This window comes from Oryx dammah, unplaced genomic scaffold (assembly GCF_014754425.2).
Source record: "Oryx dammah isolate SB20612 unplaced genomic scaffold, SCBI_Odam_1.1 HiC_scaffold_7, whole genome shotgun sequence".
In the NCBI taxonomy this organism is placed as follows: domain Eukaryota; kingdom Metazoa; phylum Chordata; class Mammalia; order Artiodactyla; family Bovidae; genus Oryx; species Oryx dammah.
In genome coordinates, this window is record NW_024070191.1 from 20,208,241 (window position 1) to 20,232,429 (window position 24,189).

General features: G+C 36.6%; 1 protein-coding gene across 4 annotated transcripts in view; it reads right to left on the reverse strand.

Moving 5' to 3' along the window:
• The window catches only part of TUSC3 (tumor suppressor candidate 3), a 239,010-nt gene that overhangs the window by 24,925 nt on the left and 189,896 nt on the right, over positions 1-24,189 (reverse strand). For all 4 annotated transcript variants that reach the window (XM_040243170.1, XM_040243167.1, XM_040243168.1 and 1 more), the window contains one exon: positions 8,180-8,243. In XM_040243170.1, the coding sequence (XP_040099104.1) occupies positions 8,180-8,243 (64 nt within the window). The remainder of the gene's footprint in view (positions 1-8,179; positions 8,244-24,189) is intronic.

A 24,189-nucleotide genomic window follows, 5' to 3' on the forward strand; every position in this document is an offset into this window, starting at 1 on the left:
GAGACTTGGGTTCGATCCCTGAGCTGGAAAGATCCCCTGGAGAAGGGAAAGGTTACCCACTCCAGTATTTTGGCCTAGAGAATTCCATGGACTCTAGAGTCCATGGGGTAGCAAAGAGTCAGACGTGACTGAGCGACTTTCACTTTGTCAAAAATTGCTTTGTCACTTTGTCCCTCTGTAGATTTGAAAACTGCGTGACCAACGTGTTTCTCATTTGATTGCTTTTGAGCTTCACAGTGTTATTACAAATCTGTAAGAATTTCATCAGAGTATACTGATTGTTATTGGTTATCTTACTCAAGGGCATTTGTTTCCAAGTGTTTGCTATTACAAATACTCCTACAAGGAATATCTTCTTATATATACATGTGAAATATTTTTTCTAGGGTCTACACCTAGAGGTAGAGTTTTTGAGAGGCTGATATGTGTGATTTCAAATTTACTAGGTATGAGCATATTCTGTGAAACAAGTAGTGTTAAAAGAATTACCATTTCTTTACACTCCACTAACACAGTTTTGCTGAACTATTGATTTTATCAAACTGTTGAGTAGGGATCTGTCTCACTTGAGTCAGAGTTTATCTTTTGATATGTTAATTCCTTTTTTTGCTTAATTTTTTGTATTATGTTTACTTTTTTTGCCCATTTTCCCATAAGTATATTTGCCTGTTCTTATTATCTTCGAAGATGCTTCAGTTTTTTTCTGAATATGAATGTTTTGAAGTGTTACATACATATTCTTCTACTTGTCTTTTAGATTGTTTACTTATGCAGAAGCTTGTCATTTCAGTATGGTCAAAATTGTTATTCTTTTCCTTTATGAGCTTTGGTTACTGTTTCTTACTTATGAAATTAATTCCTACCGCTGAGTCTTAGAAATACTGTTAGTTTTAGATATACAATATTAAGTGTCTGGACATTTAAATACGTTAGGAACTAATAATCACCAAAAGTCTAGTAACCACATGTCCCATACAGAGTTATTGCAGATTATCAGCCATACTCCTTATGTTGTATATTACATCCCCATGACTACTTTAACACTAAGTTTGTGCCTCCTCATCTCCTATCATCTCCTCTACTGTTCAAGCCCTCACCCAGCTGCCCTTTGCAAACACCCTGTTTTCTGTATCTATGAATCTGTTTTCAGTTTGTTGTTTGTTCATTTGTTTTTTAGATTCCACATACAAGTGAGATCATAAAGTACCTGTCTCTCTCTAGCTTATTTCACTTAGCATGCTCTTTTAGATTCATCCGTGTTGTGGCAAATGGCAAGATTCTTCTCTTAATGGTTGAGTGTTTATGTGTGTCTGTACATCGTATCTTCTTCACCCGTTCATCCGCTGATGGACAGTTCAGTTGTGTCCAAATCTTGTCTACTGTAAATAATGCTGCACTGAACAGAGAGGTGTATAAGTCCTTCTGAATTAGTTTTCATTTTCTTCAGGTAAATATTCTGAAAATTACTGAACCATATGCTGGTTCTATTTTTATTTATTTTTTTAGAAACTTTCATACTGTTTCCCATAGTGGCTGTACCAAATTAGATTCCTCCAATCTTCATCAAGGATTATTTGTTGTCTTCTTGATGACAGCCATTCTGACAGATGTAAGGTGGCACCTTACTTGGATTTTATTTGCAGTTCCTTGATTAGTGATTTAGACTATCTTTCCACGTGACTGTTGGAATTATGTCTTCCTTAGAAAAGAGTTTAGTCCACTCAAGTCCTCTGTCTATTTCTAAACTGTGTTGTTTGTTTCTTGATACTGAGTTGTATGAGTTGTGCATCTGGATATTAACTGCTTATTGGATATATAAACTACAAATATCTTCTCCCATTCGGTAAGCTACCTTTTCATTTTGTTGATGCTTTTTTCCCAATGTGCAAAAAGCTTCTTAGTTTGATGTAGTCTCACTTGTTTATATTTGCTTCTGTTTGCCTTGTCTAAGGAGACAGAGCCAAAAAATTATTGCCAAGACCCATGTCAAAGAGCATCCTGCCTGTGTGTCTTCTTTGAGGAATTTTATGGTTTCGGCTCTTACCTTTAAGTCTTTGATTCATTTTGACTTTATTTTGTATATGGTGTGAGAGAGTGGTCCAGGTTCGCTCTTCCGCATGTAGCTGTCCAGTTTTCCCAACACCATTTACGAAAGGGGCTGTATTTTTCCCACTGCATGTTCTTTCCTTTTGCAGCTTAACGGCCATAAGTGCCTGGGTTTATATCGGGCTCCCTGGTGTGTCCTGCTGGTCTGTGTTTCCACTTTCGTGCTGACTCTATACTGCTTCTATTACCTTAGTGTCTTGTGCTGGGTCCTCGTGGCTGTGTGGCTTTTCTCCGGTGTGGAGAGCAGGGGCTACTCTCCAGGGGTGTGCGGGCTTCTCGTTGCAGTGGCTCCTCTTGTTGCGGAGCGTGTGTTCCAGGGCACGCAGGTGTCAGCAGTTACGGCACGTGGGCTTCATGCCTCATGGTCTCCAGAGTGTAGCCTCAGTAGCTATGGCACAAGGGCTTATTTGCCTTGTGGTATGTGGGATCTTCCCAGACCAGGGACTGAACTGGTGTCCGCTGCACTGCAAGGTGAATTCTTAACCACTGGACCACCAAGGAAGCCACATAGCTTTTTAATATAGTTTGGAATCAGGGTCTATGATACCTACAGCTTTGTTCTTTCTCATGATTGCTTTGGCTAAACAGGGTCTTATGCAGTTCTGTGCAAATTTTAATTATTCTAGTTTTGTGAAAAATGGCACTAGTGTTTTGAAAAGAATTGCACTGAATCTGCAGATTGCTTTGGGCAGTATGGACTTTCTAGTATCTTTAACATAAGGCAGGTAATGTCATTCTTTTCCTCAGAGTACTCTTTACTCACAGTGAGATGGAAAGGTAATAATCTAAAGACCTCAAAATGACCTCCAGGTGGCACCTCATTTGCACCCTGATCCACTTCCTATACTGCTCTGCCCTTGTAGGGCTCTTGTGTCCTTGGTATTTTTTCAACAAGAAGAACCCTCTGCCTCAGGATCTTTGCACTTGCTGTTTCTCTATCTGAATGCTATTTCCCTCAATGTCCATGTAACTCACTCCCTCACTTCCTTTGGGTTTTTGATCAAATGATAGTAGAGAAACCTCCTTTGAACACTGCACTTCTTATCCTGCTTTATTTTTCTCTGTTAACATTATTTTTTAAAAGAAATTTGGAACATGTATCTTTATTTATTTACTGTCTCTCTCCTGTCACTACAATGTTAGTGCCCAAAGGGTAGGGAGTTTATTTTCTTCACTATCTTACCCAGTACCAACTAGGCTCTGATATACATGATTGTAATCCTCAGTTTACACATAAGGAAACTGAAGCCATCAGAGAGATCCAAGTAACTTGTGCAAAGCCACAAAGTTAAGTGAGTAAAAGGTGCAAACCAAAAGAACATAGAAGAATTGAAGCAGGATGGTAACAGGGTTAGAAGAAAATGATGAGGGAACAGCAAAGGAACAAAATAGTTAAATCTGTTTAACCATGTATATCTTTATGCTAAGCATAAAATTTTATATCAAGTGAAAATGCACTTAACAACATAATTGCATCTCTTTACAAATAATAAGAGAAATTCAGGCAAAGAAAGATAATAAAAAGTTAAAAGCAACTGTCTTGGGGTAATAAGGTTGTGGGGTTTTGTTTTCTATTATTTATACTCTACATAATAGTAGTTTGCAAACTTTTCCTGTGAAGGCCCAGAATGTAAATATTTGGGGCTATGCACGCTGTATGGTGTATTGTTACTATTCAGTTCTGCTACTGTAGTGCAAAGTAATCACAGACAATTCACAAATGAATAGGTGTGGCTGTGTTCCAATAAAACTTAATTTATAAAAATAGCAATCAGGCTGGAATTGAACCTCACTGGTCCTAGTTTTCCAACCTCTGCTATAGAGGATCTGAGACAGTGCCAAAGATACTCTAAACTGTTATGTCTGAGAGGAAGTTAGCATTGCTCTTATGTGAAAATAAAGAAATGCAAAAATCCTTGTACACATAATCTCAAAGTAGGAACTTTAAAGCAAAGAGATTATTAGATATAGGTATTATGTACAACCCCAATGTAAAATATTTTATTAGAGAGCAGCAGGATCAGGAACTAAGTGAGTTTTTTACTTAGAATGTTTCCTGCAAAAGTGAGTTTTCTAGTCATTAACAAGGAAAGAGCTGTGAACGTACTTTAAACTTGATGGCTGTAACTGAGATACATGAATTACACTAAATGGCTTTAAACTGGCCAGCCCTCCTCTTTCATCTAAAAATACTTTTGAGCTTAAAAACTTTTGAGTGTTGAGAATTATTTAGGTCAAGTTTTATTCTGTCAATGAAAATAATTTTTGGTAAAAGAGAGCCTACATAATACTTATCATTTGGGGAAAAAAATCACATTTGTAATGTAAACATTTTTAGATAATGTACTGATTTATAAACACAGGAAGAAGCTTTGACTCTAACATCTGTCACAGTTAATGTGTAGGTCTTCCTTTATTGGGTGGAAGGCTGACTGATTAATGAAAGCTACAAATCTCTGAGAGATTCTGTGTCAAACTCTGGAATAACAGATACTTTTCTGTCATTAAACTGATGGGTGTAACCATTTGACTAAGCCTTATTAAAGAATCTCAACATTAAGAGATATAAATATATACCAGCTAAACGGTAATGTTCCTGAAACTTTTTCTGTTGTCCTGAGATTAATGACTATGCCTATACAGACACAAACACACACACACCTTTGTTCTACTTCATGTATAACTTTGCACATCTGTATTGATTAATATCATAACATTGTACACTTCAGCTACTATGCACTCTCCAGTCCCCTGCTTATCCTGTCAATCACTTTCTTACTGCTAAAAAAGTCAAAATATTGACATGATCCTACATAAAACAGCTGCTGTTTGTGTAAATAACAAAATCCACAGAAAATGAATATCCTAGAAATGTACGTGCACAGAGATGCACATACATTTGCATCACATTATAATCCATTCTCAATCACAAATGGTGTTAGGTTTACCATGGCTCCTAAGAAGAGACCCAGGATTGGCAGTTTAAAGATAAATGTGAACAAATGTTGGGAAAAAGTCAGCATATTATAGAAGACTTTATCTAAAATATCTTCAACTTGTATCCATCATTAATTTTTGTTCTGTAGTATGTTTCTCCTTGGATATAACACATTAAAAGAAACATTTGCTGTCTGTCATGGATTGAAAATAAGTCAGAGTAAAACTATACTCTCATAAAAGATGGAAAGCAAATGTTTTTCTCATAGGAAAAGCAAATGTGATCTTTATGAAAACACATTTTAAAATATTTAGAAACAGTTGTTACTGCTAGTATAATCTTTGCCTTTTATATCAGAACCTTTACTTTTAATTGGTATTTATCTCATGTTATCTTGACATCCCAGAATTTAGAGGATGCGCAGAATTAAGGGACAGGTCAGAATTTGTATACTTGACAGTAAAGCCAATCCGAGAACTCATGTGTCTGGTTTCCACTACCATGTAGAACATGTCTTGGTGAATTTAGATCAGATTCAAATTTCTTAGCAACGTATGGGAAGATATTTATTATCCAGCCAACTAACCTTTCATCAGTCTCCCCTGCACAGTCTTTGAATACTCTTTCATTTTATGTTTGTCTACCTTTTACACCTTCCACTGGAATATTCTTGTTCACTCATTCTCCACCTGGGAAGAACTCCTTTTGTACTGTATAAAAACCCGGCTAAAAAGTCAATTCAACTTTTCCATGCAACAGGTTGCCTCTTGATGCCTCATACTAATTGAAATTATTTTTTTATTAGCCTACCTTCTTGCAAACAGCAAATATATTTACAACAGGTGTTAAAACATAACTGAATGAAAAATTTTTTAAATATTTTCTTTGGAAAAATATAGAGATTTATATATTAGCCTTAGTTCATATATTCCTTTTTAAATGTCATAACATTTTTTATTTTTTAAAATAGCTTTCTCTCAATGACTACTTAGGATTTCTTTTCCCCCTCCTAAATAGGGTACTGAAATAAAAGACTACTAACAGGGAGAAAAATCTTAGTTTTACTAAATGTCATCCTATAACCTATGACATCAAATGACTCCTATCTGTTAGTTCTTAGATTTTTTTAAAATAAAATTTTGTATGTAGCAACTGCATCTAATGATCTGGCTTACTAAATTAGGAAGAGAAAACCAAAAGGCAGAAATATTCTCCAAAGATAAACAAGAAGTTACCACCTGGAATTTGCATTTTTCTAACTCACTCCAGTGTTCTTGCCTGGAGAATCCCATGGACAGAGGAGCCTGGAGGGCTAGTCCATGGGGTTGTGAGAGTCAGACACGACTTAGCGAATAAGCCACCACATAAAAACATACATGCAAATTACAAAAAAATTATAAAGTAAGTTTTAAAAAATTAGTAGATTCTGCCAAGTAAAAGTAAAATCAGAAATTACTATATAATGGCTTCTTCTAAACTTTTACTGATGATTTTAATGAGCCCACCATTTTACATAGATATAGGCAAATAAAAAGAACAGCAGCGATAAAGCAACAAATAGTTACTAGCAGCAGAAAGATAATACATTTTACTGTTAAAAATCTACATGGAAGACGTCAATACTGTTTGTAAAATTTCTGCCATACAACGGAATGACGGTCTCAACACACCTTTTCATTCCTTCTGCTAGATATTTCTGATTTAATAGCTGCTTTGAAAGAAGTATATTGCTAAAATGCTACATCATGGATTGAAAACAGAAAAAAAAAAAAAAAACAACTATACAAATAAGAACCAAAAAGTTACCTGCAAAACTTATTTCCCCTTTTCTATAAGGTTCACTTTCTATGGTTTCAGTTACCCACACTCCAAAAACATTAAATGGAAAATTTCAGAAATAATTCGTAAGTTTTAAAATAAGATTCAAATGCCATTCTAGCAGCATGATGAAATCTCGCATCTTTCTGCCCTATTCCATCTGGATGTGAACTGTCCCTCTGTCCAGAGTGTCCACCCTGTGTTCACTACCTGTTCAGTCATCACTCAGCAGCCATCCTGTCATGAGATCAGCTGTCGTGGGGTCACAGGGCTGTGTTCAGGTGATGCTGTTTACTTAATAGTGGCCCCAAAGCACAAGAGTAGTGATGCTGACAGTTTGAATATTCTCTTACTATGCCTAGTCTGTAAATTAACCTGTGCCAAAGGTATGTATGTCTAGGAAAAAACACAGTTCTTTCTCCAAACTAAGGCAAGGCAATTAAATTTTGTGGGTTTTAGTTTTCCTAGCTATAAAATGAGGTTTTGCTCTAGGAGAGTTCTAAGAATCCTTAAAGGTTTAAATAGTTATGGTTATATCAGATACTAGAAAATTGAGTCTAGACTGCTTTATTTGAAGATGAACCTTGGTAACCAGGAGAGTAATCAAATTTGATAAACAATACTATAAGGCACACTGTAGATCCGGACAATGACTCACTACATTCAACACTATAAACGTGACATACAAACATTTCTACAGGACTCACACAGATGTCAGTGTGCCCCCAAAGTACAGCTGTTGGCCCCCAAATTAACCTTACTTCATTCTAGTAATGTGTAATTTGTTTTTGGAAAAATGAATCATACTTCTTTACTATTCTGCTGTCTTCTACCTCTAAATCATAAATTGTACTGTATTATCTGATTCATAACATTTAGTCTTCCATGTTCCAAAAAGATGTCTAATTATCCTAAATCTTCCTCTCATTTACTATATAACATTTAAGGGAACTAAGATAATTTTTTATCCTGCTTTTTATATAATAGAACACTTTTTTTTCCCCTTCCCCATTAAGATTCTAAAGGGGAAAACCATACAGACATCACACACACAAAAAAAACTCTAGCCAGAGATAATCAAAAGCTATACTTCAAAATTCAATAGTAAAAAAAGAGAAAATTATAACCTATTAATGATTTAGAATTTTAAAAATTACATGGTAAGAGAAAATAGTTAGCATAGGAGTTGGAAAATTAGTCACATGGTAAAGTTTAAAATTTAATGTCTCAAAAGTCTTATTTGTTAGGAAAAAAATCAATTTGATAGCATGCAGCTCTGCTTTGTTCTTCTCAACCCATCAGTATTTTAAAGGATACTTAGTACCAGAATAATGTGTGACTCTGCCACGAATTGGACCTGGCTGCTCCCATGAATGTAGCTCTATAAAACAAGACAGAGAAGCAAAAATTACAATCTGGGGAAAAGCAGGGTTTTGGCAGCTTTTTCTTTGTAAAATTCTATACCTTGAAGATTACAATGGATGAAGCTATGAATTAAGCGCCTATTTATGCTTTTGGAATGAAATAATTAAGTTATTTTTGAATAAAATAATTATCAGTTAACTAGAAGTAACAGATGAAGTGCCGGTGGCTAATGTCACCGTCAACTGTAGAAAGCAACCTACCCTCAGAAGTAAACTTAGTATAATTTGTTAAAAGGTTTACCACAAAAACAAACACAAACTGCAATGATTCTCCCAGAGCCTCCGTAAAATGTACTTAATATAATGTAAGGTGCAGATTAGAGGAACTAAGGCTAATGACTTGACATCCTTTAAAGTGAATAAAAAATGACCAATCAAAAGTTAATGACTCTTTTCTACACTATCAAAGTTTTTTAATTAAGGATAGCTTTATAAATGCATTTATTTTAAACTGATTTTTTTCAAAACTTAATTATTAAAATTGTTTCATCCTATTGAGAAAGGTATAGTTTCCTACACCTGGTAAGAACTGTATTAGTTGATACCAGTCAATTATAGAAATTTGACAAAAATCTCCATACAATATTATTTTGCTTCCAAAAACCTGATTCCCACAGTAGTTTGGCTTTAATGGAAAGAGTATTTAACTAGAAGTCAGGACATTATTCCTTTTTGTCCTTAACCCTGGGTATGTCACCCAATGTCCCAGATTCAATATCCCTCATCCATAAAACTAGGAACTGGATTAACTGAGTCCTCTGATCTTTTTGAAGCATGTACAATCTTGTGTGTACTGTTATCAATTTTGTCTTGGTATTTTCATGTAGAGACTGCTCTTGGTACTCCAGACTAAGCTACCTTTGTTTCCATTTCTAATTTCTCATTCATAGAGCAGCTGCCTCATTCAAAGGTGTATTTGGACATATTTTTAAAGAACAGCTTCAAGCAAACCAACTAAAATATAGCCATGTGTGGTTTACTTACACTATAGCTTATAAGGAATATTGTCACATATATTTTCTATTAGATATTACTATATTGACAACAGTGTAGCAATACAAATACTATAAGCAATGTGTTTATATTACTTTAAGTCTGATTAGAAACTAAGACTCTCATATCACAGAAATGAAGGTTTTATTATTCTAATAACTATAGCAGCATAGATAATATCAAATACATCGATTCCAAGTACTAATAACAACTACTATTAAGCACTCACTTCGTGTTTAACACAAGTTCTACATGCAACATTGCATTTAATTCTAATAGTCATAACAAAGGTATTTTTATTACAGCCACTTAATCAATAAGGTAACTGAGGCTAAACAGAGGTAAAAAATTGCTTAGGTTTTCACAGCTGCTGTGTGTAAAATCTGAGATTTGAAATTAGGTCTGTGTGATTTCAGATCCTGAGCTCATATTCACTATACTATCAATTACTTAGTTATTTGCTGGACATTTGACAGGATGCTTCATATGGATTATCCCATCATATCTTTTAATAACTATATAAAGTAGATATTATCATTCTATCTTCCAAATGAGGAAACTGAGATATAGAGAAATGAACTAAATTAAGATCGCACAACTAGTAACTGGTGAAATTTGGAGAGCAAATTGGGTTTGACCTCCAAGGTCCATGCCTTTTCCATCATATAATAACTTATCAAAAGACAGGAAGAAAACCTAGTGGCAAGTTTAATAAAAGTTTTTACTGGTGACCACAGTTAAATGTTGACCATTAAAGTAATTAAAAAATCAACATTTATGTGACTGACTAAAATATCTGACTATTACAACACAGAATAAGATGCCCAGATGTATGTGACAACTGAGAGGAACGCTGCCTGGATTAGAACCACAGTGCAGATACTATGTACTTATTACGCTGCCTGGATTAGAACCACAGTGCAGATACTATGTACTTACTTAGGCAATGGGGATATCAAGTGTAACAAAACAGCAAACAAAATGAAACAAACAAAACCAAAAAAAATGCTTTCACGAGCTTACGCATTCAAACTGTGAGAACACATTTTGTCTACCAAAATGCGACAGAGACATTACTGGCACATATAAAAGTCAGAAGAGCAAACACAAGAATAAAAGAACAAGCAAGCACTCCAGAGGTCTTAAGTGCTGATCTTGGAGGGTATGTTTCATTTACAAGGTTACCTAAAGCAGTGCTTAACACAATTAAAATCTAACTAAGCTCACCATTTTAGTCTAGTCTTTAATATATGTATTTAACTGATGCATGTACTTTGAGAATGCTTTGGTAAGAAGGAACACTGAGTAATTCCTTGACAGCTCTAGCAAGCATGATGTTCATTTATATTCTTTCCACTTGTGATTTTTACTAATTCTGACAAGGGAAATGTCAGTAACTCATGGAAATTTAATCCTAAATATTTATTTAACTTGGAAATGGCAACCCACTCCAGAACTCTTGCCTGGAAAATTCCATGGACAGAGGAGCCCTGTAGGCTACAGTCCATGGGGTCGCAAAGAGTCGGACAGGATTGAGCCACGTCTCTTCACTTCACTTCACTTACAAGTGCAATGGGGAAAATCTGCATGCTTTTTGATATAGGATATCTCTTTTTTCCCATGGAGATCTATTCTGACAAAACATTAATATAAACATTTTTTCTTGTCCAGTCAACTGAACACTTACTTCAGAGCATATGAACCAAAAAGAATGGGTCTTAAAAATTATCATAAAATTAATTACTATATCTTATTTGAAGTTTGCATAGCATAATGATATAAATAATATATCTGAATAATATGCTTAATTTTAGTAACATACTTGACAATAAAAATTAGTACACTTAAATATAATAGTTCTCTTACACAAGAGTATCAGAAAAGAAATTGGAAATTAAGCTAAATACAGTATATGTCAATGAAGAAAGAAACCTTGTTCCATGTAACTCTTTCCTTTTTTATAATGTATAATTTTTATTTTTATCAGAGTATAATTGCTTTACAATGTGTTAGTATCCACTGTAAAGTGTTAGTATCCACTGTAAAGTGTAGATATACAAGAGTGCATGTATGCTCAGTCATGACCAACTCTGCAATCCCATGGGCCAGGCTCCTCTGTCAGTGGGATTTCCCAGGAAAGAATACTGGAGTGGGTTGCCATTTCCTTCTCAGGAGATTAACAGCGTATATGTGTCAATCCCAATCTCCCACTTCATCCATCCCCTTTTCCCTCTTCATCTCCATACATTTGTTCTCTATATCTGTGTCTCTATTTCTGCTTAGGAAATAAGATAGACTTCACCAATTTTTTTTGGATTCCACATATATGCCTTAATATATGGTATCTGTCCTTCTCCTTACTTCACTTTGTATGACAGTCTTTAGGTCCATCCACATCATTCCTGACTTCTTGGGGAGATGGTATCAATCATATTGCTCTGCTTTTTCAATATTATTTTAAAACTGTGTTGGTAGTGAGTGATCATTAAGGTGTCTTTTATAAACATAATGTTCTGAAAATATTAATGACCAGTATAGCCCAACACTGTTGTTAGGTTTCAATTAAAATGTCTGAGTCGGTATCTTTATCCTGGATCTGCCTCAAGTTGTGACCTTGAAAATTACTCTAAACTTCAAATTGTTCAACTGTATAATAAAAAAAACAAAATGTGAGAAATAAATTATTAATAGGTAATTCATGTAAAATACTTAGGACTAGGCATAAAATCTGGGTTCTCTTGCCAGTGAATAATTTTCTTTTAAAACTTATTTAAGTTTCTAATAAACTAAGATTAACTTTATAAGCCTTGGGGCAGAGGCAAGATAGAAAAAAACAATGTGTTTGATTAACTTTCGTAAAATGTGTGCATACGTGCTAAGTTGCTTCAGTTGTGTCTGAGTCTTTGTGACCCCATGGACTGTAGCCCACCATGTTCCTCTGTCCATGGAATTCTCCAGGTAAGAATACTGGAGTGGGTTACCATGACCTTCTTCAGTGGATCTTCCCTACTCAGTGACAGAACCTGACTTCAGTTAAATGGATTTTGGAGCAAAACTAAAGATGCTAATATAAGCAGAGTACAAAAAGTTGTTCAGATAATATACAAAAGCAGGAAGTCACTCTTGTAAAGACATTAATAATGGGATTCAATCTAGTTATTTTTTTCCTGAAAAGTGTTAGTCATTCAGTCATGCCCAACCCTTCACAACCCCAGGCTATATGCATGGAATTCTCCAGGCAAAAATACTGGAGTGGGTAGCCATTCCCTTCCCCAGGGAATTGTCTCGAGGCAGAGATCAAACCCAGGTATCCCGCTTTGCAGGCAGATTCTTTACCATCTGAGCCACCAGGGAAGCCCAAAGTGTTACTTTCCCCTACTCACTGATAAAATATATACTGGTCTCCATTTGCTTTGGCATAAGTTCCTTACAAGAAAAAAAAAAAAAAAAAGGTGTGCTCACACCAATCCCAGAGAGATGTGAGTTTGAATTTTGATCATTGAAAAAATTTAAGTTATTTTAAAAAGAAGCATTTATGACACCTGGGGTCTCTGTGATAAAGAATCTGCCTGCCAATCCAGGAGACGAGGACTTGATCCCTGGGTTGGGAAGATCCCTTGGAGAAGGAAATGGCAACCCACTCCAGTATTCTTGCCTGGGAAATCCCATGGACAGAGGAGCTTGGTGGGCTATAGGCCATGGGGTTGCAAGAGTCGGACATGACTGACTAACAAACAACATTTTATGACACCAAGAAAATGGCACATAAAAACTAAGATTTGATATTGTCTGGTGTTATCCAAATGCCACTTTCAGCTTAACATCAAATCTACAAAAGCACTTTTGGTCCCTTCTTTCATTTTAAAATACACGATTGTAGAATAAACTAAGAGCTTGTCAATAGCCAGAGGAAACACTGCTGTAATTATCTTTTACTATCACATGGATTCTTTCTGTACCATCTTTTCATGCAGCTGGACATCAGTAGGGTATGTAAACTTTATTTCTGTTCATTTCCTTTCCCTTCTTGTTTACATCAGAAAAAATTACCTGTGTGAATCCTTTCAGCTTTTTTCTGTACCTTGTTTACTATCCTCCAGTACAAGGAGAGCAGACACATGAAATTTAAGAAAATATTTAAGTGATAATCTCTCAACTGTCTAGCATATGATTCTCACTCTGCAACAGAAGTACTGTAACAGCAAAAAAAGAAAACATGATTTATTATCAACATAAAGACAGAATGTAGGAGAAAAATCTTGTATTTCCTTTGGCAGGACTTCCAAGAAGTCAAATGAGTTTCCTCATTGCCCTTAAATAAACTTGTGTCTTTAATCTTGGCTATTTAAGATCGGCCAGTAGAAGAGCAGGTGCTTTCCTGCTCAAAGCCTACATACAGTGAGGGATCCTTTTTTCATGTATGATAGTCAAGCTTTTTTTAACCACATAACTCTAAATAAGAAGATGATATTTTAAAATGTACAAGTTCGTAGGAATGCAGTAACGATACCATAGTCCTGAGTCTCCTTTGTGTGCTCAGGCACCCAGAATACTAAAAGGAAGTAAATCGGTATTATTTCTTTCTCAGTTTCTTTGTGAGAAGACAGACATCTAGGAAGAGATTTTTTTGAACTGTTAAGACAAAATATACTCCTTTATTTAGTGTTAAATATAACAGAAGTATTCAGAGGCATTCTATGACCTTTCTAATGTATGGTACTATGATCTTTGGAACCAATTACTTGAGTCTTTAGTAAAAACAGTGTGAGAGCAGGCAGCAGGTGGGCAGGCTTCTGTTGGCAAATGGGAGTGTCTGGATCACCACTGTTGGTGCAAAACAAGTGGAAATCCCGAGGTACTTAGCACTCTGACAGTCTAATAAAAGATTTCTCTATTTCTCGATAGTTACATATTCCTAGTCCTTTGTTTGAGGCACTGTTACATAGTCCCAGTCCTTTCTTTGAGGTCTTCTTATACATCAAACTAGATAAACTTCTCTGAGGTAGCACTGGTCCTTACAAGGCTGTGACACAACCAGCAGGTGTGATATAGATCAGACAATAGCTCGGCCAAGTCGTTCTGGACTTGCCTGAAGTAAGAGATATAAATACGGACTATCTACGTCCAGATGGCAAAGAATGCCACTGTGTTGGATTTCCCCAGGCTAGGGAGGTATGATTGGTCTTATTCAACTCTACAAAAAGCGTCAGCCCCGCTAGTACAGTGGAGACACACCTCTCCTTATAAGCTTTACCTGAATTCATGGTGACAATAAGATCAGTAGTTCAGGTATTGTAAACAGGGGAGGTATGGGAGAGAACAAGTAACAACACAGAACAACCAAAACAAAAAGCTCCAATCAATTCTAAGGAAATCCTAAGCAGAATATGCTGAAATAGTTCATCATAACTGCTCCTCCCTGGAAGGTCAGGCGATGAGAACCCAAAGTGCAGGCAGGCCTGAAAAATTCTGAGGCGACTGTAAGACTACCCTAAAGCCCAGACACTAGTGAGACAGCTACTGGGGATAAACTGTGCTTGTAGAAGCACCTTCTAGTTTTTGAACAAAACCGATACTATGACTGATGAGAGAGCTTCTCATATTCACTGTGCTTTCAAAATGTTAAGAGGTTAAATATATGACAACATAGTATGACTGTTTCTTTCAAGTGTACAGCAGAGGTTGACTTAAAAGGTCCTATGACTCAGCTTCTAAGTACATTTTAGTAATTAATATTTTCTTGACAGCCCATTTCCAGACTTCAATTCTTCTATTCATCAATGAAAGAAAACCTGGAATGCTTAACAGAATTACTCTCATGGAATTTTTTTGGTAACTAAAGTAGTAAGTTCAAAATGAAAAGTTACTTGTTAGATTCTTTATTTTAAAATCCAACTTAATAGCTTTTGATATGAGATACACTGAATATGTAAATTTACAATGCAAATGTTTTCGGAGCTCTGTCATATTAGATATATATGAAAGGTATAATGGAGTAAAAGTATATATGGGCTTTTTTCCTTTTTATCTTTCAGAAAAAAAATCACCATCAAGGAACATTACTATTCTCATGTTGTTATAAATGTAATCTAAAGTACAACAACAACAAAATACAACTAATGTAGCATGAAGCTTAAAAGTCGCATTATTCTATGTTAAACAGTAAAACCACTCATTTCATATCACTAAATATTTTATATCTGTGACTGGCATAAGAAATGCACTAGGAAGATAGCTTTTCTGCCCTACTCTAACTTTGCAAATAAATTGAATGATTTCCCTCAGGAAAGCCATTTAACCTCTCTTTAATTCATTTTCCTGGTACAGATCATTTTTTGTTGTTTTTTTACTTATGGGCCTATTAGGTGATAAAAAAGATGTTATTATCAAGAGAAGTCTATAAGATGGATTTAAACAAAAAATAAGCAAAAATAGGACCACTGTCTTTTGAAACACAGTCTCTCATATTTTTCTTCTTTTTTGGATCATCTGTGAAAATGGATATTCACATCTTCCCTCTCAGTGCTCACATGATAAGTCTTTGATAATCCTCTATATGAAAGCGTATTCATGTGGATGAAAGCACCCTGAGACGCTAGGCAATTACTCCTTAATGATGAGTCTTGTAGTGTGTCTATTAGATAATTCCCTGATCACTGTTGTACTTGGTATTTTTCCCTGTCACTTCCTCACTGCGACCTGAGTGAAACATTGCTCAGTCTGGATCCTGTTGCATCATGTGATACTACCTGACGTGATGGGTTTTCTAGTCCAGTTTCTTCAGATGCCTTTAGTTCATATCCTTGAAACTTCTCGCATATTGTCTTAGAGCGATACTCTCTCTAAAGTTCACCTAATGCCAACTGCTTTAAAAGTCCAGCGTCATCCGTTTTCTCCGGATGTCCAGGATCACTGCATTCTGATGAATAAGTCTGGAAAATCACTGCCTCTAAATCTTTGACATTAGAGACTTTATCTTGACATCTGATGTGAAATATAGCACAATGGGATGATAAATGAAACCTGTCTCAGAAATGAAAATGACACTGATAAGGACTCAGATATTAGACCCATATAACACTGCTGACAGTACCTTGGATCTGCAGGCCTTGAGAATGGGTTTAACTCATGATGGATGGGCCTGGTTTAGCCTGCTAATCTGCCAAATGAGACATCAAATTCTTGGGTGTGATTTTCTGTTTCTTTAAGCTTACTACTTTGAAAGCTTCAAATCAGCTGCATTTACCTTTATACTTACTCAACATACTAACAATGTGAATCCAGGTATATAGCTAGTATTTTGTATCTAGAGGCTAATATACACCTTCTGGTTCTTCCATAAAGACTTCACAGAACCAAACACAGCAATCGTCTTCAACAGAAGCACCACACTGATGGCTGGGGACGGGGTGTGTTAACCAACCTGTGGGTCAATTTCTGCATCAGCAGATCAAGGGTGTTATAATAATCTACAGCATTCAGAATAGTATGACAAGAAGTGAGCCTTCCTTAAGTGTTGGCTATCGTTATTACTATTTATTCAGCTGATATTTATTGAATGTCTGATATGTGATAGGCACATTTCTAGGCACTTGAGAAAAGAGTGACTAGAACAAAAATCCCTGGCCTCGTGGGGTTTATTGGAAAAGGAAATGGCAACCCACTCTAGTATTTTTGCCTGGAGAATCCCATGGACAGAGGATCCTGGAGGGCTATAGTCCATGGGGTTGCAAAGAGTCGGACACGACTGAGCAACTAACACACACACATAGGGTTTATAGCCTAGTGTTTGTGCACATGCGCGTGTGTGTTGGGGGCAGGGAACAGCGGGGGAGAAAAGCCCAATGAATATAAATAAAAATAAAATATATGGATATAATAAATAACATAAAATACTAACATATGGAACATTAAATTGAGACTACATCAATTTAAAACAAAATCTACATACTTGTTTATGTATTTGGGCTTATTAAAATAAAAAGGTCACTAAAAATGGTAACATACTTTAATTAGTAAGGGCCCTATAATTGAAATATCGAAGAGATAAGTTACATCATTTGTCCTTGACGTTCCTTTCTCTTCTCACATTTTCTCCTTTAGATGATTCATACTCTTCAATTCAACAGCTCTTGGTATGAAAGACTCCTCAGCCAGGTCTGTAGTGTTACATCTTATGGAGTAACCACTAATTGGATATATCTATTTGAACACTCTAAAACCAAATTTTTTTCAACCATGTCACTATTCTCTGCACAAAATTATTTATCTTGGCCAGACTTCTGTGCTTCTGTCAATAATGCAACCTTTCTTCTAATGATCCAAGTTTCAACTTTACCTACATCAATCGTAATGCCAGTGAACAATTCCTATCCTGTATTTGCCTTTTTTCGATCACTTTGACACAACTGACTGTGTATGGATGTTTATCATATCATGCCTGAATTATGGGCACTCTAATCTTCAGTCTCCAATCTCTCATTTCTAGCTAAATCTTCCAAAATCTCCACTTCCGTCAGTCTACTGCTTACAAACCTTTGAAAATTTAAAACTGCTTAGAGGCCACAGCTCTTGGCAGTAAAGTCAAACACTTTTGAATCAATCGATTAATCAATCAAGCCAACAATCTAGTCAGTACTTAACAGTCAGAGATGCTATATTCCATAAAATGAGAAAACAAGTACATGTAAAAAACATGGTGCTTTTTTTGCTGAAAAAGAAACACGGAACATGCACATGGAGATCTCTAACCACACAGACAAAATAAGGGCAGTGTGCTTAACATTCTAGAATTAGTGAACCAACATTTGAGTCTGTGCTTGAGTTGCCTCTTTGTAAATCAGGATAATAATTGTATCTTTCTTACTGAAAACTGCTACTGGAGTGAACAGATCAGAAGTTAATTAGCTACTAAATTATACAGTATTTAGTAAGAACTCTATAATTTAGCTATGTGTTCAGTGAGTTCTAGAGAAATATAAAAGATGAAATTACTGTAGTGTGAAATGGAAGGAAAAGGCTCCAAAGATGGTTAACTATAAACAGGATATTTCAATAGAGATTATGTTGAGATACATTAGGAATACACAGAGGGGACTTTAAACAGGTGGACAGTAACAAGGAAATTAACAAGAGGAATGGAAGGGGTTTGAAGGTAGACATGATTGGGATGCCACAGTAAGTACACTTTTTCTAACACTATTTCCATTAAAAATTATATCTCAAAAAAAATTATGGTCCCCAAACATCCTATCCTCATTTTCACCTCTGTATGGGTTTTCTTAAGGCTGTTCCATTTTTCTTCTTTCTGATCCATATCAAGGAGCAATCTTTATTCTTACTGGGTAACCAAAATTTAGCATGATTTAATTCCAACTCTAATTCTACCTCTTTTAATAAAACTTTGCCTCAGGATAATGAATAGTCAATGCCCTTAAATTAGTATAATACTATCTATAACATTTCATCTGTATCTTAGTCACATATGGATTTATAATGTTAGGATTCTAGACTTAAAACTCACATGAATAACACTGTCTCAGGAAAAAGGATATATTACTTGTAGAATACAGAATATTTCAATTTTTTAAAAAAGAGAACAGGCTTCAAATACTTGCTTCAACATATTTTAAAATAATTAAATACAAAATATATTTAAACTCTAAAGTAAAATGTGACATGATTGTAAAACTCTGTATATTTAGTGTAATTTAGGAATTTTTTAAAAATCTAGAGCATTTATTAATAACTGTATTTTTAACATCTTAGATGAAGCTAACAAGTGAAGTTAAATTCCTCAAAATTGCATAAAGTACAGTTAAGCTCAGGAAATATTATATATATATATATATATCTCTTAGAGAAAAAGTGATGTTTTAAACAACTATGTGGAGTGAATATTATTTAAAATTAATAAAATCACAGTGTACTCTTTTCACATTTACACTGAACTCATTAAATAATATTTTTTTTAGAAAGAAATTTTTGCCAATAAAAATTTTAACAAGTAAACATTGATATTTGATGGTTATTAGTATGTACTATAAGCACATAATTTAAAAAATTATATCTCTCCAGAGATTTCAAAAGTGTATTCCCAATCCAGGGATCGAACCAAGGTCTCCTGCATTGTAGGTTGATTCTTTACCAACTGAGCTATCAGGGAAGCCCTCCATTGTTAGTAATGTATTACAAATGCTCTTGTGTAGTAGTATTTGCAAGGGAGTATCTATATGTACTTAATTTTTTACACATAAATTTTTTTGGTACATAATTCCATTTTTAAAACATGTACTTTTTCTTTATAGATTTTAAAAATCTTACCTGAGAGATTGCAAATATCAAAATGTGAACTTAGCCTCACATATTGAGAGTTTGTGACACTGCAAGTATACACGATTGATTTAAACTCTAAAAGCTTCTTTTAACTGTGGTTTTTCTCTTTTTTAAAAACTGGCTAATTCATAATAAATTAATCAGATATGTTCTTAAATCAAAAATACACAATAAGGGGAAACCAGGCACTCACAGATTTTGTATTGGGATAGTTAAGGCCAGTCAAAACTCAAACTATAGATTTAAGATTTTGTAATTTTCTGTATGCAAATTATATGTCAGTTCTAAAGAGGTATATTTTCAAAGAAATATTGTCTGGAAAAAATAAACAGAAACAAAAGTCTTTCCATCATATCTATAATAAAATTCTTGCATGAGTTTTTCATTATAATCAGGAAGGAAGCACTTTTTTCCTAAAAGCCAACGCTACTGGGAGAAATCTGAAATGACATTTTATTGATTCTTTATTTTTCCATCAGATTATCTTTTACACTATTTTTTTTATTTTAAGTTTATCAGGGGGCGGGTCTAAGATGGCAGAGGAATAGGAAGGGAAGACCACTTTCTCCTTCACAAATTCCTCAAAAGATCATTTCAATGCGGAGCAAACTCCACAAAACAACCTCTGAATGCAGGCAGAGGACATCACGCAACCAGAAAAGCAGATCATTGTCTTCAAAAACAGGTAGGAAAAAATATAAAAGACGACAAAAGAGACAAAGGAGGTGGGGAGGGAGCTCCGTCCCGGGAAGGGAAGCCCGTCCCGGGAAGGGAATTCTAAGAAGAGAGGTTTCCAAACACCAGGAAACACTCTCCCTGCCGAGTCTGTGGCGAGCCTTGGAAACACAGAGGGCAACATAACAGGAAGGAAAAACAAATAAATAATTAAAACCAACAGATTACAAGCCCAACAGTAACTCCCCCAGCGGAAAAGCAGCACAGACGCCTGCATCCGCCAGCAAGTGGGGGCAGGGCAGGGAAGCACGGGAGGCACGGGCTGCCGTGCTCGGTAAGAATCGGGCAGAAACGCCCCACGCGTAACCAGAGCGATCGAACTTGGGCTAGCAAACCAGTCTGGGGGATAGCTACCACGCGAAAAGCTCGAACATAAGACGCCGCCAGGACCGCGCACAGAACAAAGGACGGAACGGAAATAGCCGGCTGCAGACCATCCCCCGCCGGGGACAGGCAGCCAGAGCCGTAAGGGCTGGAAAGGGGCAATCACAGCCCCAGAGAGACTTTACCTAACAAACTGCAGGCAGGCTTCTTTGCTGAGACTTCTGGGGGTACTGGACAGTCACCATCCGCCTCACAAGGAGCACCAGCAGTACACCCAGAAAACTGAGCAGTAGAGACAGAGAAGGTGACAAGTCACGGCGACCGCGCTCGCCAAGCTCCTGAGCTGCTCGGACCTGGGAGGGGCGCAGACCCAACCGAGTCTGTGCCTCTGAGGGCTACCTGGGCGCCAAACCTGAGCGGCTTGGACGGGGAGGTGTGCACAGCCTGGGGCCGGCCTCGGACGGTTCCCGGCTGAGCACCGTGGAGCTGGAGCGGTTTGTGCGCCGTGGGGGCGGACAGGTCCAACGGGGCTGAGACGCTGTGTGCCCATGACAGTGCTATTTGTTTGCAGCATCCCCCCTCCCCACAGCGCGACTGAACTAGTGAGCCTGAAAAAAAAAAAAAGTGTCCACCACCGCCCCCCTGTGTCAGGACGGAATTCAGACACTGAAGAGACCAGCAAACAGAAGAAGTTAAACAGAGGAAACCGCCTTGGAAGTGACCCCACACGGCCCACAACATCAGAGAAGGGCCAGATATATCTTCACAACTTTTACAATCATTCCTTTTTTTTTCATTGTTAAGTCTTCTATTTCTCTTTTATTTCTATAACTTACTATTACCTTTCAAAAAAAAAAAGACTATTTTTTAAGGCAAACACCATATATAGTCTTTGTGTGGTTGTTGTTGGTATTTCTTTTTTAATTTTGTGTTTTGTTTTTTTTTCTTATTATCTTTTTCTTTTTTTTCTTTTTCTTCCTTCCTTCTGCTTCTTCTCTTTAATATTGTATTTTTGAAAATCCAACCTCTACTCTAGGTTTTTAATCTTTGCTTTTCGGTTTTTGTTGTCAATTTTGTACATTTCAAAACCCAGTTTTACCTGACAGTGAGATTACTGGCTTGACCACTCTCTCCTCCTTTTGGACTCTCCTTTTTCTCCACCAGGTGGCCTCTGTCTCTCCCTCCCCCATCTCTTCTATATCCAACTCTGTGATTCTCTGTGTGTTCTAGATGGTGGAGAACACCTAAGGAACTGATTACTGGATGGACTTGTCTCTCTCCTTTTCATTCCTCTCTCTTACCCTCCTGGCCACCTCTGTCTACTTCCTCCCTCTCCTCTTCCCTGTATAACTCCATGAATACCTCTGAGCGGTCCAGACTATGGAGCACACATAAGGAAGTGACTATTGACTAGCTTGCTCTCTCCTCTTTTGATCTCACTGCATCTCATTCCAGTCACCTCTAACTACCCCCTCCCTCTTCTCTTCTCCATGTAACCCAGTGAACCTCTCTGGGTGTCCCCCAATGTGGAGAAACCTTTCATCTTTAAACTAGATGTTTTATCATCGGTGCTGTATAGATGGAGAAGTCTAGAGACCACTGTAAAAATAAAACCGAAAACCAGAAGCAGGAGGCTTAAGTCCAAAACTTGAGAACCTCAGAGACCTCCAGAATTCAGGGAACATTAAGTAATAGGAGCTCATCAAATGCCTCCATACCTACACTGAAACAAAGCTTCAGCCAAGGGCCAACAAGTTCCAGAGCAAGACATATCACACAAATTCTCCAGCAACACAGGAACACACCCCTGAGCTTCAATATACAGGCAGCTCAAAGTTACTCCAAAACTTTTGACGTCTCATAACCCATTACTGGTCACTCCACTGCACTCCAGAGAGAAGAAACACAGCTCCACCCACCAGACCTCCAACACAAGCCTCCCTAACCAGGAAACCTTGACGAGCCACTGATACAACCCCACCCACAGTGAGGAAGCTCCACAATAAAGAGAACAACACAAATTACCAGAATATAAAAAGGCCATCCCAAACGCAGCAATATAACCAAGATGAAGAGACAGAGGAATACTCAGCAGGTAAAGGAACAGGAGAAATGCCCACCAAACCAAACAAAAGAGGAAGAGATAGGGAATCTACCTGAGAAAGAATTCCAAATATTGATAGTGAAAATGATCCAAAATCTTGAAATCAAAATGGAATCACAGATAAATAGCCTAGAGACAAGGATTGAGAAGATGCAAGAAAGGTTTAACAAGGACCTAGAAGAAATAAAAAAGAGTCAATATACAATGAATAACACAATAAATGAGGTCAGAAACACTCTGGAGGCAACAAATAGTAGAATGGAGGCAGAAGATAGGATTACTGAAATAGAAGATAGAATGGTAGAAATAAACGAATCAGAGAGGAAAAAAGAAAAACGAATTAAAAGAAATGAGGACAATCTCAGAGACCTCCAGGACAATATGAAACGCTCCAACATTCGAATTATAGGAGTCCCAGAAGAAGAAGACAAAAAGAAAGACCATGAGAAAATTCTTGAGGAGATAATAGTTCAAAACTTCCTTAAAATGGGGAAGGAAATAATCACCCAAGTCCAAGAAACCCAGAGAGTTCCAAATAGGATAAAACCAAGGCGAAACACCCCAAGACACATATTAATCAAATTAACAAAGATCAAACACAAAGAACATCTATGAAAAGCAGCAAGGGAAAAACAACAAATAACACACAAGGGGATTCCCATAAGGATAACAGCTGATCTCTCAATAGAAACTCTTCAGGCCAGGAGGGAATGGCAAGACATACTTAAAGTGATGAAAGAAAATAACCTACAGCCCAGACTACTATACCCAGCAAGGATCTCATTCAAATATGAAGGAGAAATCAAAAGCTTTACAGACAAGCAAAAGCTGAGAGAATTCAGCACCACCAAACCAGCTCTCCAACAAATTCTAAAGGATATTCTCTAGACAGGAAACACAAAAAGGGAGTATAAATGCAAATCCAAAATAATAAAGTAAATGGCAACGGGATCATACTTATCAATAATTACCTTAAACGCAAATGGATTGAATGCCCCAAGCAAAAGGCAAAGATTGGCCGAATGGATACAAAAACAAGACCCCTCTATATGCTGCTTACAAGAGACCCACCTCAAAACAAGGGACACATACAGACTGAAAGTGAAGGGTTGGAAAAAGATATTCCATGCAAATAGAGACCAAAAGAAAGCAGGAGTGGCAATACTCATATCCGATAAAATAGACTTTAAAACAAAGGCTGTGAAAAGAGACAAAGAAGGCCACTACATAATCATCAAAGGATCAATCCAAGAAGAAGATATAACAATTATAAATATATATGCACCCAATGTAGGAGCACCGCAATATGTAGGACAAATGCTAACAAGTATGAAAGGGGAAATTAACAACAACACAATAATAGTGGGAGACTTTAATACCCCACTCACACCTATGGACAGATCAACTAAACA